General features: G+C 39.2%; 2 protein-coding genes across 6 annotated transcripts in view; one reads left to right on the forward strand and one right to left on the reverse strand.

The window, feature by feature from the left end:
* The window catches only part of LOC136261566 (uncharacterized), a 10,570-nt gene extending 755 nt beyond the window's left edge, over nt 1-9,815 (forward strand). Inside the window, exons 2-9 of one of the 2 annotated variants that reach the window (XM_066055586.1) lie at nt 512-589; nt 639-812; nt 6,337-6,525; nt 6,761-7,082; nt 7,199-8,982; nt 9,032-9,083; nt 9,131-9,385; nt 9,432-9,815. In XM_066055586.1, coding sequence (XP_065911658.1) covers nt 512-589; nt 639-812; nt 6,337-6,525; nt 6,761-7,082; nt 7,199-8,982; nt 9,032-9,083; nt 9,131-9,385; nt 9,432-9,745 — 3,168 coding nt within the window. In that variant the 3' untranslated portion in view covers nt 9,746-9,815. The remainder of the gene's footprint in view (nt 1-511; nt 590-638; nt 813-6,336; nt 6,526-6,760; nt 7,083-7,198; nt 8,983-9,031; nt 9,084-9,130; nt 9,386-9,431) is intronic. The other variant, XM_066055587.1, reaches the window with a different exon arrangement.
* Nucleotides 9,750-17,408, reverse strand: LOC136261564 (folliculin-interacting protein 2-like). 4 transcript variants are annotated; one of them, XM_066055580.1, is made up of 25 exons: nt 17,308-17,408; nt 16,934-17,001; nt 16,286-16,324; nt 15,867-15,978; nt 15,678-15,818; nt 15,536-15,624; nt 15,420-15,488; nt 15,261-15,367; nt 15,141-15,212; nt 14,863-15,002; nt 14,722-14,816; nt 14,525-14,666; nt 14,359-14,415; nt 14,195-14,310; nt 13,255-13,366; nt 13,153-13,205; nt 11,172-12,610; nt 10,939-11,122; nt 10,856-10,885; nt 10,739-10,801; nt 10,590-10,686; nt 10,387-10,448; nt 10,181-10,331; nt 10,073-10,123; nt 9,750-10,022 (listed from the first exon to the last, which is right to left on the reverse strand). In XM_066055580.1, exons 1-25 carry the CDS (start codon nt 17,359-17,361, stop codon nt 9,846-9,848), a joined length of 3,720 nt encoding a protein of 1,239 aa, XP_065911652.1. In that variant the 5' UTR covers nt 17,362-17,408; the 3' UTR covers nt 9,750-9,845. The 4 variants fall into 4 exon arrangements, with proteins under 4 accessions (XP_065911652.1, XP_065911653.1, XP_065911654.1 ...); XM_066055581.1 differs by having other exon boundaries at nt 17,282-17,370; XM_066055582.1 differs by lacking the exon at nt 17,308-17,408 and adding an exon at nt 17,261-17,279.
* Between the last annotated feature and the right edge of the window lie 146 nt (nt 17,409-17,554).

Raw genomic sequence — 17,554 nt, forward strand, 5'->3', positions numbered from 1 at the left:
TGATCCAGAGTTTTTGCATGTGTGCAAACAAGAGTTATTGGTGCAAAAGATCCAATACATCTGTCATGTGTTGTACTACACAGCAATGGCCTTTCTGTGATGAGCCTGTCTGTTATGATTCATTTTAACAGAAATCCTACAAAAATGAAAAATCTGCTGCACTAAAGCCTTTAATCAGTGAAATAATTATAGCAAGTTAAATTATTTGCAGGTGCTTAATTGCTTTGATCTTGATTGGACTAATCACCTAATTTGTCATTGCAGCTGATGTTGTTGAAACAAACTATCTGATAATTGTTACATTATTTTATGTTGTTTTATTATTATCTTCTGATAAAAGCTCATTTTAGCTATGAACATAAAATTGACCAAAAGGTAAGTTTTCCAAAATCAGGTCACACACACACGTTTATCAAGATCCCTAGTATAGGTACTAAGTTGTGTTATTAACTCTCTTGGGTATAACTTTTGTCCATATCCATGTGGTAATTTCAATTAATGCACACCACAGGTGGAGCGGGTTTATGAGTCGATACAGAGGTTCCTACAACTCAAAAAGGAATCCAATAAAGACCTATCAAAGAGAAGTGTAAGTGATGAGTTAGTAATGATAAGTCACGGTCAAATTGTTTACACAGGCACCTTATGTTCCATCTGACGTGACTTCTAAAGATTCACTAGACTTGGTACCACCTAGTGGTCTGCCATCTTCTGATGATAATGGTGGTGAGGATGTGACAAAGAAAATGGACAACTTGTACAAGAGAATTAACGAATTGGAAGTTGTCAATGATAGCTTGAGACAAAAACAGGTAGGTCACCACTAATGGATTTGTGGTCAATCAATTATTTGATCATTCAATTATTACATAGTTAAGTAGTTGTGCTAATTGACTATCATAAAGTATGTTTAATATCATATTAGTTGCTAGGAGACCACATCACAACTAACAGTAGCTACACACCAGAGATATTGTGTGTATGTCTCAACAGTATACTAACTACTATATTAGATGAACAATTATCACCTTGTTTGCTGTCCACCGTATACCTCTGAACTGGAAGTGTTATTGTTATTAATTTTATATTAATTTTAAATTAAACCAGGCACGCATGGTTTACTGAAATTGTTTTCGTAAAAGTGTGTGTGTGTGTGTGTGTGTGTGTGTGTGTGTGTGTGTGTGTGTGTGTGTGTGTGTGTGTGTGTGTGTGTGTGTGTGTGTGTGTGTGTGTGTGTGTGTGTGTGTGTGTGTGTGTACCTATCTACCTACCTACCTATGTTTGCCTGTACGCACCCACGTGAGCAAAATTGTTAAATAATGGTAAAAGCAGCTTTTACGTAAGAAGTAAAAGCAGCTTTTACGTAAGAAGTAAAGCAAAATGAAGTCTGTATTAAACTTCTGCACAGGTGAACTTTGCTCTGAGGTGGTTTCTTTTTCGTGGACTGAAATACGGGTGTGGCGACTTTCCTCAGATTTTGTAAATTACCTTCCCTTTGAGGTTTTCAGGCATTTAGCAACTGAAAAACAACGGTGCAGGCCTCGTACACTACCAGGAATAGTCTATTGCTTCAAGTTGAAAGGGGGCGTATCCCTTACGTACGCGAACGAAAATGAAGAGCAACTTTGAGGCTTTGTCGAGAGAATTTATGGAAAAAAACATGGTAGTCAAAGTATACAACAGTTTAGAAGATATTTCTGTGCGGTAAAAGTGGTTTGTTTAACAAGCGCTTCCTTAGCAGTGTATAGTAACGTAATTGAACGAATTTCGAAAATTTCATGAATTACAAAATACGAGAATTAGCTAATAATATTATTGCACAACCCAAAACTACCCTATTGGTTAAAATTATCATAGTAGCATATACTATCTATGGTTAACTCCAGATGAGTTAGCTAGTTGCATGGCACCTGGTTTTTAGAAGTAGCACATCAAATTGTTTTTTTTTTTTTTTTTTCAAATTTTGTACCTACATAACAATGAATATTTGTAGAAATGGGTATATGAAAATTATTACAAGAGATATTTGTGACTGGATCTGCGAAAACCGTTCTTATCACCCAAGACAGGAAGTTTGATTTTTTCACACAAACACAATGCTTAATGAATGTACTATCAAATTTCACTGCCATAGTCGACCAGAGTAAAGTGGTCTGCTTTTGCTGGCTGCTTTTTTAAAGCACAGTGGTGAGCCATACCAGTGGCCTGGAGTCTTGATGGAGCCCTGGCCAACCAGGAGATGGCTGTGTGTGGCTGTACAGCTCCGTGGTGTTGAACAATGACCTGTGCTGTAAATTTCCTTACATTTTAGCCAGTTCTGAGCCCTGAATGGCCCATAACTTGGCCTAATCCATCCCAACACATTCCTTTTCAATTTTTGAACACCATCTTGCCCGCCTTCCAGGGCCCCCACCTCCCATCCTTCTGGAGCTCGCCTGATACAGACAACCTCGGTTTAAAAACTATCTAAAATGGCAGGAAACTTAGCTGTTGGCTACTTCTTCAGTGGATGATCTGGAAGGTAAGAAATTGCTGTAAAACGTGTGAAAATTTGGTATGCGTAGCTACCACTATTGGCCAGCTACAACACTGAATATTTAAAACCCACATTTCTCGATACTTTTAAATGGGTGATAAGACCGGTTTTCCCAGAAACAGTCACATTTGTTGTTCACATCAAACATAAACTATCTGTGATTTAAGCTCTACATGTTCATAAGTATTCGTGATTATTAATTAGATTGGTATATTTAATAATAACTTGATGGTGAAAACACTACTGGTGTGTTGGCAACTTGTACCAACAGCCAAAGGAATGACTGTTCTATTAGAGTATCTTAATCTTTTATTTGTGAAATGTGGTTACTTTGGATTTGGTACCTTTTTCAAACTGCTGAAATAATTTTAGTTCCTAATTCATCCTTATCAATATAGCTATTGATGTATTTCAAATTATTATTCAAAAATATGAAATCCATAATAAATACTAATGTGGGCAGGTAAGTAAATCACAAAGCCATTATTAAATTTATTAGTATTAACATCATTGCAGCCATTTCTTGGCCACCACCTTTGATTTCAACACTTTTCACTCAGTCTCCCCGAAGGCCTCACCATTTTTCACAGCTTGGCTTTTGTTACTGTATTAGGAACACATCAGCAGAGCTGCCTGCCCAATAATAATAAGCCTATGGCTGACTTTGGGGTTCACATTTGTTCTTATCTATACAGACACAATGATGATTATTGAAGACAGACTTATAAATGTATTATTTTGTATTATTTATTTGGTAATATTATTGTAATACTCTAATAGAGTGCACACAGAGACTGAGGCACATTTGTGTTTTATAGCAATTTTTGCAAAGTGCAAAAATAAATTGAAGTCCCTGTAAGAAGGAAAAAAACTGAGAAATTAAATTGAAACTTTGAATACCCATATTTCTCAAATGGATGGTGCAAATTTAAACAAATTTGCTGTGTGGTCTACCCCACCTGGCAGAGAGCTATAATGCAAAAATGGTGTGCTTTGGAGTAGGGGCCATGGAGCTATGCACCTGTGAAAATGCTATTTTCTTTGTGTGGCACACCGGCTTTCTTAGCTGCACGAAATACTACTGTGTATCTTGATGTTAACGTAAGGTTAAGCATAGACGTACAGACAAGTACCCAGGATTGAAATTATCCAGTGTTTTGCGCCGGCTCATTGTTACTGGAAGTAGCAATATCTTCGAATTTATCACACAGAAGACTATTTCTACTGTTGTGACTATACACCTACAAACCAGGCCCAACTATCCGCTTTCGTGAGGAAGCTTACTAACTAACAACTAAGCTTAACACTCATATCGTACTGTATGATATGTACTTACTATCCCACATTTTTTTTAAGGGGGTGACAGTGATCCAACGAACACATTTGTATTAGAGTCAATGGGCTTGTATTAGAGTCAATGGGCTTGTATTAGAGTCAGTGGGCTTGTATTAGAGTCAATGGGTTTGCATGAGATGTTTCCATTCCTGGGTAATAGTCTGTATATCTGTGAGCTAAGTGACTGTTCTATTAGAGTACATCAACCTGACTCACTCTTGTTGCTATACACAAAACATACAATATTTCATCTTGTCCCCTTGAAAACTTCCACCCAATACTGTCACTGTATTTTATTTGTAGTAAATTAGTAGATGACATGTTTTCTCGAATTCCTAAAAAGTTTTACTTAAATCAAACGGTACGGTCGTACCGTTTAAGTAGGAATCCATGTGAAATTTTCGTGCGCCGCCCAAAATCGCGCCTTTAAAAATCATCCTAGAGATATCTTACAAGACGAAAATCACCTTTACGGAATAGTACTAGTCCATATAATACATAAAACAGCATTAAATGCAACAAAACGCTTACAAGTGGCCAGATACAGAATTTTAAAAATTGCCAAAACTTTGAATTTTAGACTGACTGCCTGACTGCCTGACTGATCACCGTCGCAAGCCTAGAGGCCAAATGAAGCAGTGCACGGTAACCATTTTATGCAACACTAGCAAACTCACCAGTGGGATGTGCCTTTTGGGGTTCCGACGAGTGTGTGCCCTCTGCGCCTTGTCTTTTCTTTTATCTTCAATCAGGCTGCTTGTCTTCTTCTTCATCCAACGAAACCATATTGAGGCGTTAATTTTCCGTATCAACACTTTCTTTAAGCAGCATAATAGACGCCGCAAGATTATTTAAGGCGCTTAGACTACGCTACTGTACAGAGGAATAGATTATATTCCTTACTGATATAATCTATGACAGAGGGTACTCTATGGAGGTACTGGTACTAGCTAGATAGCTTCACGATGGGTCACAAGACCACGCCCATTCTTCATTCTACGCATTATCGATCTACTGATTGAAACCACAATGACGCACCCCTTTTGGCGCCAGCTGTATTTCAGTGACTACACACCTTCAATTTGGAAGGCTGACTCGACATACTCTATAATCGATTGAAACCACGCCCCTTTTGGGCAAGCGCACATCTTGCAGGCTGCCTCGAGATACTCTAACACAGCAGTCACCCTAATAGAACAGTCACATGTTTATAGCTAGCTGTATGCTTTAACAAAAAAAGCTAAACAAACTAGTATATTAAAATTATAAATTTAAAAATAAAGTAGGAATCCAAGCAATAAAAAGTAGCAAAACAAGAGAAGAACGATGGTAGCCATTACAGCATAGCTCGGTGGGAAATTCCTACTTTGGCATTGAACACAAAATAATGGCTATATCATGCCAAAGTAGGGATTTCCCACCGAGCTATGCTGTAATGGCTACCATCGTTCTTCTCTTGTTTCGCTACTTTTTATTGCTTGGATTCCTACTTTATTTTTAAATTTATAATTTTAATATACTAGTTTACTATGTAAACTGACATGGTATGGGGGAGATATGTATGTGTGAAGGTTGTGTTACTACAACTATTGTGACATGTCAGCAGCTCGCACACACATACACGCACACTACACACACACACACACACTACACACACACACACACACACACACACACACACACACAACACACACACACACAACACACACACACACAACACAAACACACACATTAGCATATCATTACATACACGCACACTACACTACACACACACACACACATGCACACACACACACACACACACACACACACACACACACACACACACACACACACACACACACACACACACACACACACACACACACACACACACACACACACACACACACACACACACACACACACACACACACACACACACACACACACACACACAACACACACACACACAACACAAACACACACATTAGCATATCATTACATACACGCACACTACACTACACACACACACACACATGCACACACACACACACACACACACACACACACACACACACACACACACACACACACACACACACACACACACACACACACACACACACACACACACACCACACACACACACACACACACACACACACACACACACACAACACACACACACACAACACAAACACACACATTAACATATCATTAAAGAAAGAAAAAACCATATCACTCCCAAGTAAAAATTATATTTGCTAGAACAAGGTCTTGAAAGATCTTGGAAGGTTACAAAAAAATGTTGCAAATCTGTGCAAGGAAAGGACCTTTTCCTTGCACCTTAACAAATCTTGCAAGATAGTGTAAGAATCAATTAGCAAGATTAATTTTATGCAAGAGGTGTTTTCCTGGGCTGTTCTTTTGAGATTTGCTTGTTAGCCATAGTTTTTATTTCTTTGTCACTTCATCTCATACAGAGTATTGAAGAGGGTTCAATATCGGATGAGATCTCAAATGACACGGAGAAGAGTGGTGATGATGCTAATGCTTCAGTTGCACAATTGAAGTTACAGAGAGATAAACTGCGTGTGGAGCTGAACAAGAGTTCAGAGCATAAGAAGAAAATGGAACAATACAGCATTGAGGCTAAACAGCAAGCACAACGGGTACTACACCATCTCCGGTGTATTTGTAGTGTATAGTAGTGTGTGTGCGTGTGTGGGCCGTACTTGTGTATATGTGTGGATGTGTTTAGCATATAGTTGCTGTATACTTCCTGATAGGATTTTATTTTACATAATGGAAATAATATTTTGAGCAATATAATATTGTAAACTGATTTTAAGAACTGCAGTTGCACACGATATGTGTTGTGTGTGATTTTATCTTGTTGATTTATAGCTTTCTGCTGAGAATGAACAGTTGAAGGAGTCGTTGAAAAAAGCCAACTTTGATATGGAGCAAGCTACGGAGAGTTATCGTGCAGAGAGTAGAAAGTTTAAGAACCATCACTCTGTTAGCACTGGGTCAGCTAAACAGACCATCTTTGATAGAAATATTGAACACTGGATGAAGACAGCACGACTACACTTGATCAATGATGAAGTAGCTAGATTGTTGAAGACACAAGTAGAGCTGATATCTCATTCGAGGACAGCAGCCATTACACAACATCTTGTAGACTCCTCCCATGACAGCAGTGCAGTTGATAATGTTAACTATGGTAAGTAATATCATTATCAGTGACACATCTAATAGCAACATACACGTCATACAAGTGTTGTGTGTTCTTGTGCCTGTCTGTGTGTAGTTGTGTCATGTTAGTTATTTGTTGTACAGAAGTCAAACCTGAGGAGTCCCCCAGTACCGTGGCCAGTGTCCTTGATGTCAAGGTGCCACTAAGTATTAGCTCAGTTGTGATTGTTGGCCTGCCAGGTGCTACCAAGACCAACTTCACTACACAGTTGTTCTCCTATTATTCTGTTAACGCTCAGTCTAATGGACAAGACAAGGATATCACCTTGACTACCGTGGATATTGAGAGGGATTCAACGGGGAAAGTGTCGTGGGCTAATTGCCCCGGAGATTCTTGTGATGTTCTTGTGCAGATGTTATATAGCAAGTGTACAGAGAAAGGTGTCAGTGTGGTTGATTTGCTGAAAGAACTTGCAAGCCATGATTCAACGCGTTCCCTTTCAGAGTCACAAAACAAATCTTTTTATAGTTTCCTCAACAAATTTCAAAAGAATCTAAAGGCATCAAAGTCACAGACAGCAGCAATGTATGGTATGAGCCAGATATTTGACCTCAGCCACACTTCATCTTCTTATGCACAAATACCCGTGTTGTTCTCAACCAAGAATAGGATAATTACAATTTTTGTTTATGAACACACTAGCTGGACAGAGTTCTCTCATTGTCCCCACACTGGGAACATGTCTCCAGCTGATTGCATACTCTACTGGGCCACGTTATTGGGTCATTTCAAGTCAGACACTCACAGCATGTTAGTTGCTGTGAAGGGTGATAGCAATAATGCTTCAATGTTGCTGTCTGACCTGACCAGCAAGACGAAGGAGTTTGGCTTGAAAAATATATTTCACAATTGTGTATTTCCATTTGAAGTAAATGACAACAATGGCATTGTAACCATCCAGGAGCACCTGGATGGATTACTGATGAAGTTTAGCAAAGATATAAAACTGTCTTGGCTAATGTTCCATGATGCTTTGACTGAAGTTTCTGAATGGCCGTGGATCTCATACAAGCTTGTCAAAGAGGTGGCTAGTATTTTTCACATTGGAGAGTCTGAGTTGGTTGAGGTGATGGAGTTCTGGTCAAGCAGTGGCAGTATGTTGTACAAGGATACTGACCAATTAAAGGATGTTGTTTTCCGTAACACACTGTGGCTTGCTGATGAGCTGTCTAAAGTGCTACATCTTTCTCATTCTTTGAGTCCCTTATTGAAGTATGGCATTGTGGAGCAGTGTGTAGTCGAGCAGCATTGGCTAAACATTCCTACTCCTAACAGTAACTCTACAATGGCTGGACCCAGTCAATTGATGTTGGACTACCTGAAAAGCCTTAATCTGACAACACTTATTCCCAGAGTAGAAGAAAAGCAACACCTCCAGTGCAACTGTTACTTCTTGCCAAGTCTACTTAAAGCAGCTCCTGAAATTCGAGAGAAAAACCTGTCATCTTTGTTTATCAGCTTCTCTCAATCGTTTGTACCATTGCAGATCTTCTCACAGATTGTGGTCCTGTTGCTAAGAGATGAAAAACTTCCTTGTGGTCTCAAGAAGGTCCACCAATATTCTAACAAGATAACCTTGTCTCTTGAGCCTTGTTGTACTATCGTTTTAACTGAGCACCCATTTGTAATTGAAGTGACCTACCAGTGTTTCTACTGTAGTCAGCCTAAAGAGCAATATGTCAAGTTGATCAGGAATAATATTAAGGCTTGCTGTGGTGGTCTTCAGTTAGATTACAAGTTTCATCTTCGTTGTCCAAATGGTGCTCATTACATTACAGTACCAAATGTGAAGAGATCATTCACACATTGTTCCACGTGTACTAGTAATGTTAACCTGTCTAGTGGACAACTGTTTTGGGTAGTTGAGGTATGTGTTGTAGTTGGGGTGGTTGTTCTATTAGAGTATTTCATTACAGTATGCCAACCTAGCAGTCAAGCCAACTGAAACTACTCCAAGTACAGTTCCTGGTGAGATATTGTTAATTGGTTTGAGTGACTTCATTGTTTTCTATTAGCAGAGCTAACAGAAGAACACCTTGTCAAGATATCGAGACAGATTAATGCCAGGGACACACACCGAATAGCCACAGAGTTGGGGTTTTTTGATGCAGAGTATGAACACATTTTATCATTTGCACAAGACAAACGAGTAGCACTCTATTTGCTTATAACATGGCTGGATAGAAATAGTCATCTTGACAACAAACACGAGGTTTTAGATCAGGCTCTGATTGCTACTGGATACAAGTCACTAGCTACTTTATCAATAGGTAGGTTATATCACATGACTCACTTGTATATACTGAGTTGTTCTAGATCTTCTTGTTGAACAAAAGAAGCCAATAGAAGATTCTGACTTGAGAATTTTAGCAGAACACATTAACAAATCATGGCAGACACTGGCATTCCTTGTTGATATACACAGTGAAAAAGACATGTCAAAATTGGGACAGCTGGACGACGTGGATGCAGCCCATCATGTACTAAAGCAATGGTATAATAACTTTACTGGAGTAAACCCTCATAAAGAGTTAGTTGAGCGCTTACACAAATATGATTCTTCACTTGCATACCATTTTGAACAAGGAACACTTAACTCATACAAATCCACAAGTAAACGATTTTTATAATAACTTTCTATTGCTGTAGTTAATGATAATAAAAATTGTTATATACAAGTTAGTCGAATCCGTACCTAAACTACATTCAAATAAAAATAATAAATTAAAACTATCTTCTATGCTGGTTTGCTGCGCACAAGATTTTCCCAACATCTGGTGAGTGTGCACTAGCCACAGCCAGTAGGAGTGGTAGATCAGAAATGTCCACTTTAAACATTTTTGTCAACTGTGTTAAATTGCTAGGGAGATGGTCTTCTGCATGCTCAGCAAGACATGAGCCAAGAAGCTGTACAGAAAAACAATTACAACACTGTAATTGATAGTACAATGACGTACCATTCCTGTTTCATTCAAGGCCTGTAGTCGATCCTCAAGATGTAATAAACACTAGAATATTATTAGTTTTAGTTTAGCAATTGCTGTTGACGGACAAATGAAACTCACAAATTCTGCTGACATGTTCATTTTCCAAAGCACCTGTGTTGCTTCAAGCATGGAATGTACTGATGATGCCATCTTAGCTGTCCTGCTTTGTTCACTGTAATCTTGTACCCAGACATCAGCGGGTCTTGATACAGACACAATCTTAACATTCCTATCGACAATACAGTAAAATCATTTGATGGTTCTATGGTCTACCAACTGCTCACCAATCATCAGTGTCAGCTACTATTGCTTGAGCGTGATCCACCGGGTCATCAACAACAGAACACTACAGTTGGAAACAAGGCTCATAATGAGAACAGTTAATTTCTGGCATGATCAAACAGAAGCCACTATAAAGACTAGTCACATATCCACAATACAATATTACTGGGTTATCATTGGTGTTACTAAACAAAGTATTGCTTACCCTAACTATAGCCTTTAAATCTTCAAATAAGTGTTCTCCAAAGTCTTTGTTAGTTGTGCCATGTAGCACAAAGTCGGGAAGATAAGTGTCCGATACACTGTACAGTAGTACCATGTTAAAAACAACAAGCAAACAAGTTTCATAAATACCTTGCCACCAGTGACCTACTAAACCCCCCAGGCTGTTTGTATGTAGTGTCCAAACAGGAGCAACTGCAATAGCACACAAACATGATGTGTGTATCAGACAGGTATGAAGGGACTAACTTTCTCTCGTAAGTCTCCAGATCATAGCACCTAAACAAAATAAACAAATCAGTCATGTACACATCATCCTAACTGTAACTAACGTGGACAAATCTACTTCTGAAAAATTGACATAACCTTCAAGGCCGAGGTAGCCACCCTCCTTAGCCAGCTCATATTCTTGTAGTTGCTCTGCTAATAGCGATGACCTCTTGAAACTATCATTCATCCTCTTCTGATGAATCACTGAAGGAGTTAGACTCTCCTCAACAGAGAAATCAAACACACCTAAACACATCACAGGTACAAACAAACTTGTATGTGTTAGTAGGCTCACCAGTGGTATCCTCGTTTGTGACTAATGATTCATTTTCAAGCCGTGTTGACGTGGTATAGGAGCAGTTTCCACTGTCCTTGCTAACTGGTGAAGTGTTACACACACCAAACATACTATCCTGCTTTACTGTATAGTCAGTAACATTATGTGGGAACACTAGATCTCCTCCAGTGGTCATGTCTTGTCCAGTTGTAGGCCATTCTGACTCCTTTACTTTGTCATCAGTTTGTGTAGTCGAGCAGTCTGGTGGCTCTTCAAAGGGGTCCACTTGCTCATCTCCTTCGTCAAGTGGCACTTCTTCCCAACTATTCTGGGGCCAGATTAGCGGCAATCTGGTTGATACCTGTGGCTTGTCTACACATCTTTGTTTGGGTCGTTGTGATGAGTAAGTGCAGTTTGGATCAAACACTACATAGTAAGGATTCTCACAAACAGTTTGACTAAATCTTGGCCGTCGTTTGGCTGTAGTTGGGGGCAGATCTGTTACAGTGTCAGCAGAAGGTTTGGGGTTGTTTGGAGGGCCAAAGCTGCAAGTATACTGTTTCTCACACTCGTGACAAGCACCACGTGGAATAAAACATTGTGAACTTGTCTGAAACAACAAGCGACAAGTTTGATTGAGTAAACACTCCTCAGAACACTGCAACTCTGGAGTGGATGCTCTAGAACACACGTCACAGGACTGCAAATATTCTTGACATTTTGTAGAGAACCTTACACCACTGCCGATACACTGATAACTGTCAGTAGTCAAATTAGGCAGTGGATTGGGAGTCATACTGTCAGAAACGCTGTCACTACGAGTTGGGAGCATGAAGAGTGGTGAATCAGAATTGGTAGTGTGTAGAGACAAGCTATCAGCAGTAGCAGTTCGACAGTCACTGTGCCCAGAAGCTAACAAAGTTTTGCTGGGACAATCCGAAGAAGTCAAGTCATCCTCGGACTTGCATAAGCCTCGATCATGATGTAACGCCTTTGGTCGGTGCCATGATCTTGAGCTACAAGCATCCTTGAATGGAGAAGCTAGCAGTGATCCTGCTGATCCAGAGCAAAATGACTTTGACGATAGATCCAACGACTCTTTATCACTTTGACTGTGATTTCTAGTTCTTGGTGGGATAGGTGACTTCAACGAAGCAAAACTAAATGGGTTTGGTTTCTTCCTACTAGGAGTGGTCACAGCCTGACTGCTCCTAATACCACATATCCCATCGCTAAAGTGATCTTCTTTGGGTGTTAAGTGACCGGACATTGAGGAACTGCATCGAGAGCCAATATCAGGGAAACCAACCACTTCATTATCACAAATGTCTTCAATGTCAAAACATCGTATGAAGTAGGTCAACAAGAACAGTAGACACTCCACTAGTTGACTAACCCGACCCGTCACCACAGTACGTGTCACTGTCATTGGGTGGGTGATGGCTCCATACAAATCCCTTTAAGATAACACAACATGATTTACCAGTCATACTAATACACTAATGCTCTATATCTATAATCTGACACTCATTGGTGGGGAAAATAGTGTGGATAATGACCGGCTATGAGGTAGATGAAGTCTTACAAGAGCAGTAAACAGTCTTAGGTCAAGATCATTAGATTACACCTTACTACTACTACCACTACCACTACCACTACCACTACCGCTACTACTACTACCACTACCGCTACCGCTACTACCACTACCACTACTACTACAACGGATTTGATAAAATTTAACATGTACCATTGTACAGACAATAATGATGAATTAAGTTACACCACACGTAAATTGATATTATTAAGAACATTAACTGTTCCCAATATGGCTGCTTTTTGTAAGTTAGCAAAAGTTAATTGGGTAAAGGCTGCTGCTGCTACTACTACCACTACCACTACCACTACCACTACCACTACCACCACTACTACTACTACTACCACTACCACTACTACTACCACTACCACTACTACTACGACTACTACTACAACAGACACTTACCCAAGTTGAGCCCATAAGGAGTTGTATGGGTGTGATTTCGACAACATGTCAAGCTGCAATAATACTTGATCTAGCAAGTCACATGATTAAATTACAACATACCGCCTTAGACTTGTGTTTGTTTTCCTCCTGTCTGTCTGGAGTGTCTTGTGACACTGTGTAAATCCAGGCACAGTGATGGGTCAATATGGCAGTCAGCAGAGTGGACATGAAACTACAACAGAAGTGTTTAACATCCTTATGTGTGTGGTGTAGGGGTGTGTGATATCAGGATTTCAGTTTCAACACAATATTGATAGATATTCAGTATAATACCATACCTGTTTCACTGCCCGTACAAAAGTCTCAATAGTAGCAGTGAAATTTATCCAGTATTTCACTGACAGCAGTGAAAAAGTTGTAATTGCAATTTCATTGGCTAGAATTTATGTTAACAATGTAGCGCCAATTAGTGTGTTTAGTACATAGTGACAAATTGCGTACTTAGCAAAGCTAATGTAGCATATGCAGCGAGTATAGTATTAACTGGGAATAGCATGGGTAGCAGTGAAATTTGGGATAAATACCACTCTTGTTGTATTGGAAATGGTAAATTTCCAATACAACACTCTTGATATTTATCCCAAATTTCACTGCTACCCATGCTATTACTAGTACGAATATCACAATATAGATTCAGTAATTAATTAAATTGTGTGGGCTTAATTGCGTGGGCAGCCAATATTTATAAATATGCTTTGAATACAATAAATTATAACCATTACACAGCACTACTAACAAGCCTAGGAAACTGGTAGATAAGCTTTTAAAATGGTTGCATAGAACTGACCTTCATTTCTAGTGTGAGTGCACAATCACAGACAAAATACTCAGAATTTTCTCGATATATTGATTAATATCTCTTAATCAATAAAATATCGAAATCAGCATTTGCAATATCAAATTCGATACGATATAGAAAAATTATTGCAATATCGATAATTTTCGATATATCGCACACCTCTAGTGTGTATTTTGTGTGCAGTTAGTTACAAATGCTCACAATTTAGTATCCTTGGTGTCAAACTTAGTGATGGCATTCATCAACTCTTTCATGAACATGGCACAAACTGTCTTGCGAGCATCAGGTCTAGTTACCAGTGTCAACCATACTGGGTCCTACAACACAACACTAGTCACACTTATAGGGATTGTGTGCTGACCAACCTCAATCCTTGGAGTGTTGTACAAGGATAGAAAGTGTTTTGAGAATTTGTCAAATGCCTACAGAAAATTATACAACACATTTTCCAAATAAGCTGCAACACATAATTAAACACATGACACTTATTAAGTGAATTAGTCTGACTAAATTGTGTCTACAAATTCACACCTTTCTAGTGTTGGTATGGAACTCTGGCCAGTCAGTTTTCTTGAAGTTTACAGAATGAAGGTTGTCATCCACAGCTAACCTCAGCTCTTCCAAGTGAGAATAAATAAGTGCAAAATGTGTGAAGAAAAAGTGCTCAAATTGGCTGTAACAAATATGTCATAATCATGTACTGCTCTCCAACAAGAGAATGTACTTACCTGAACTGTTTGTCATCTAGTGAGAAGATTAAACCTACTGCAATTTTCTTATGTTTACGACCTGACATGCATCCATGAGTAACCTTGGATGAGCACTACACACACAATGATATTCACACCAATAGCACACACTACACACACCTCTTGCAGTGGCTTCCTGACATGATGGTATAGTCTGTGTTCATTCTCAAAACTGGTATACCAACTATGCTCCAGTCTTCTCTGGTAACTATTAGACTTTGAGCCTGTCCCAGTACCACCACTGCCCATGTAGCTGCTACCTGCAAGGAGACAAACAAGCTATGGCTATACATACATCTCCCACACTTTGTGCTGACAATTAGAAAGCATGTGATCTCTTGTAAGGTTTAATGTACAATATGCACACACTCCTCAGACAGGATACAATCCTAACATACTTTCATTAGACAGTTGGCTGGGTGGTCTGGCACAAGCAGGGATCGTTAAACTGTTAGAACTCCTATAATCACCTGTGATGAACAGGTAGTCACACACACCACATCATAACATAGACTAACCAGTAAATGAAGAAGAGCTGTAGTTCCTTGAGATATTTCCTACTGAGTTATCATTACTTGAAGATAGTGGGCTGGGATAAGGGCTGCTACACTCAGATGGATCCAAGCTGTAACATCACTACAATACCAACAGTTATACACCACATGTACTCTACTAACCTACAACTAGCTGTACTACTATTGGGTTTATGTACAAACACTTTAGTGAGCAGGAACTGGTCAGTTGACCTGTTGACAACAAGATCAAAGTACAGGTTATAATAATACCACTATACCTGATGTAATGTACTTTAACACTGTCCCCAACTATCTTCATTGATACATTACCAAACATCATCTCAGCGAGAATAGACACATCTGATGTCTACACACAATTGTAGTATTCCACAGTGCAGCTACTAAACATCTCAAACTTACCATGATACGATCAGAATTACTACGAACTCTATTAAATGAACCAGAAAAACTACAACCAGAAAAGGAGCCACTTCTTGATGATGCCAAACCTGAATCTTCCGATTGTCGACAACTAATGGCAACTTTTTGAGAGTTACATTTCTGTAAGGAAAGAATTATTTAAGATATTAAGTCACACAATTAGCTCACGGTTCCATCAAAGTGCAGCCTAGAGTCAAACAACCTCTTGAAGCCCTGCTCTGTATCCCTTATGACCAGAAGACGAATATTACTAGCATCATACTCGAGGAAGCCGCTCTTTCTAAAAGACACACAGAACAAACACTAAATGGACACCCTTACTGAGCACGCCCATACAATGACAACAGACATAACACATGATTGAAAAATCATGTGACTAGCCATTAAAAGTGATGTGGTAATCTGACCACATTCCATTTGTTTTCCCCTCAATAAAAACCACAAAAATGACTTTACCTGTAGTCATTGATAAATTCCAGAAGAGACTAAGTGATTTGTGAAACCAAACTAGCAAACAAAGGGCCATGACCAGGTACAACACCATTATATACAATACCACAAACTTAAGCTACACAACAGTGCTATACCTTGATGTTGAAGGTGATTTGCCGTCCAAGTCAGCATGTCTAGGGGGTAAATGAGATAATAGCAACATAGTGATAATAGATGTGTCATATGGGGACAACTGTGAGCTAGATGACACACTGGTGGGAGTGCTGAACACACCACACACATGACTTGAACGATGTCACATAAACATCACATGACCAACACACATGACACAACAACTAAAACTACATCTCAACAAAACACACTGGAGATACCACTATTGACAAGACTGCACAGAGAAGTCTACTACAAACAAACACACTTTTAAGTCACACAATCAATAAACACTCATCAAGTCACATATCAAGGTGATTCACTATGGGACCCAAAATGGCAGAACAACAACAAAGTCAACAAAGTGCATACAAGCAGTTTTCTGTACACAACAAAATTAGTCTTATGGTCAATATAAACTATCAATCAATACATAAACTAATGACCAACTTGGATCTACAAGCCAAGCATGAAGTGATTATTATTCATACTTAAACTATAATTTACCATTAGCACAATAATCCTACAGCAACAATCATAGACAAATGTTTACCTCTACATATTGGACATTATGCATAACATGAGACACACCCCCTATTTACCTCACTAATACATAATACAGCTGTACACACCTTGACAGTTCCCTGTGGTGATATTTCTTCGAGATCTTCCCAAGAAAATTTTTAAACATTGTCTCCAGCTAGTCAGGGAAAAAAACAAGCGCACCTCAAACACTGCGCTATATACCAGCATACAAATATATACATTGGCGTCTCTTCACACCTGTGTTGGCGCCAAAAACTCCCATCTTTACAACATGTTTGTTTATTAACAGACCTCTAGGGCATGTTTAACAGTTAGTAGGCCATAATATTCTTGCACCACAAAGCAATATTCAGTCCGGCAATAGTTGTAGAGGAATTTTACTAGGTCTGTACAGTAATATTTATAAAACTCACTTAGATATAAACAGCGCTTACATTATAGTAACCTATACGATAATTACTTGTTTCCTATGTCCTTTCTGCTCCTCAGGATAAGCTGGTCGTGTTCGTCTCATGACGCATCATGTGACTGACTGCAACCACGTGATTTCCTTAAAAAAAATGGTTTCACGTGATGTTGATTTAAGCCGCGCCTTGTGTAGTGTCGTGCCCATCCGGGCTCGCGGTGTTTGCGCATTAGCGCGAGCCCGGCTGGGCACGAGACTACGCCTTGTGCAGTATGATTTGTCTGCATTAACCAGCCTGAAG

The sequence above is a fragment of the Dysidea avara genome, chromosome 7 (assembly GCF_963678975.1).
Source record: "Dysidea avara chromosome 7, odDysAvar1.4, whole genome shotgun sequence".
Classification (NCBI taxonomy): domain Eukaryota; kingdom Metazoa; phylum Porifera; class Demospongiae; order Dictyoceratida; family Dysideidae; genus Dysidea; species Dysidea avara.

Excerpts from the sequence above, each read along its gene's own strand:
- LOC136261564 (XM_066055580.1), bottom strand. The coding sequence starts at position 17,361 with ATGAGACGAACACGACCAGCTTATCCTGAGGAGCAGAAAGGACATAGG. Across the intron at positions 16,325-16,933 it reads CACCACAGGGAACTGTCAAG|ACATGCTGACTTGGACGGCA; the intron begins GTGTGTACAGCT and ends TTTACCCCCTAG. Across the intron at positions 10,332-10,386 it reads GTAGCTGACACTGATGATTG|GAATGTTAAGATTGTGTCTG; the intron begins GTGAGCAGTTGG and ends TATTGTCGATAG.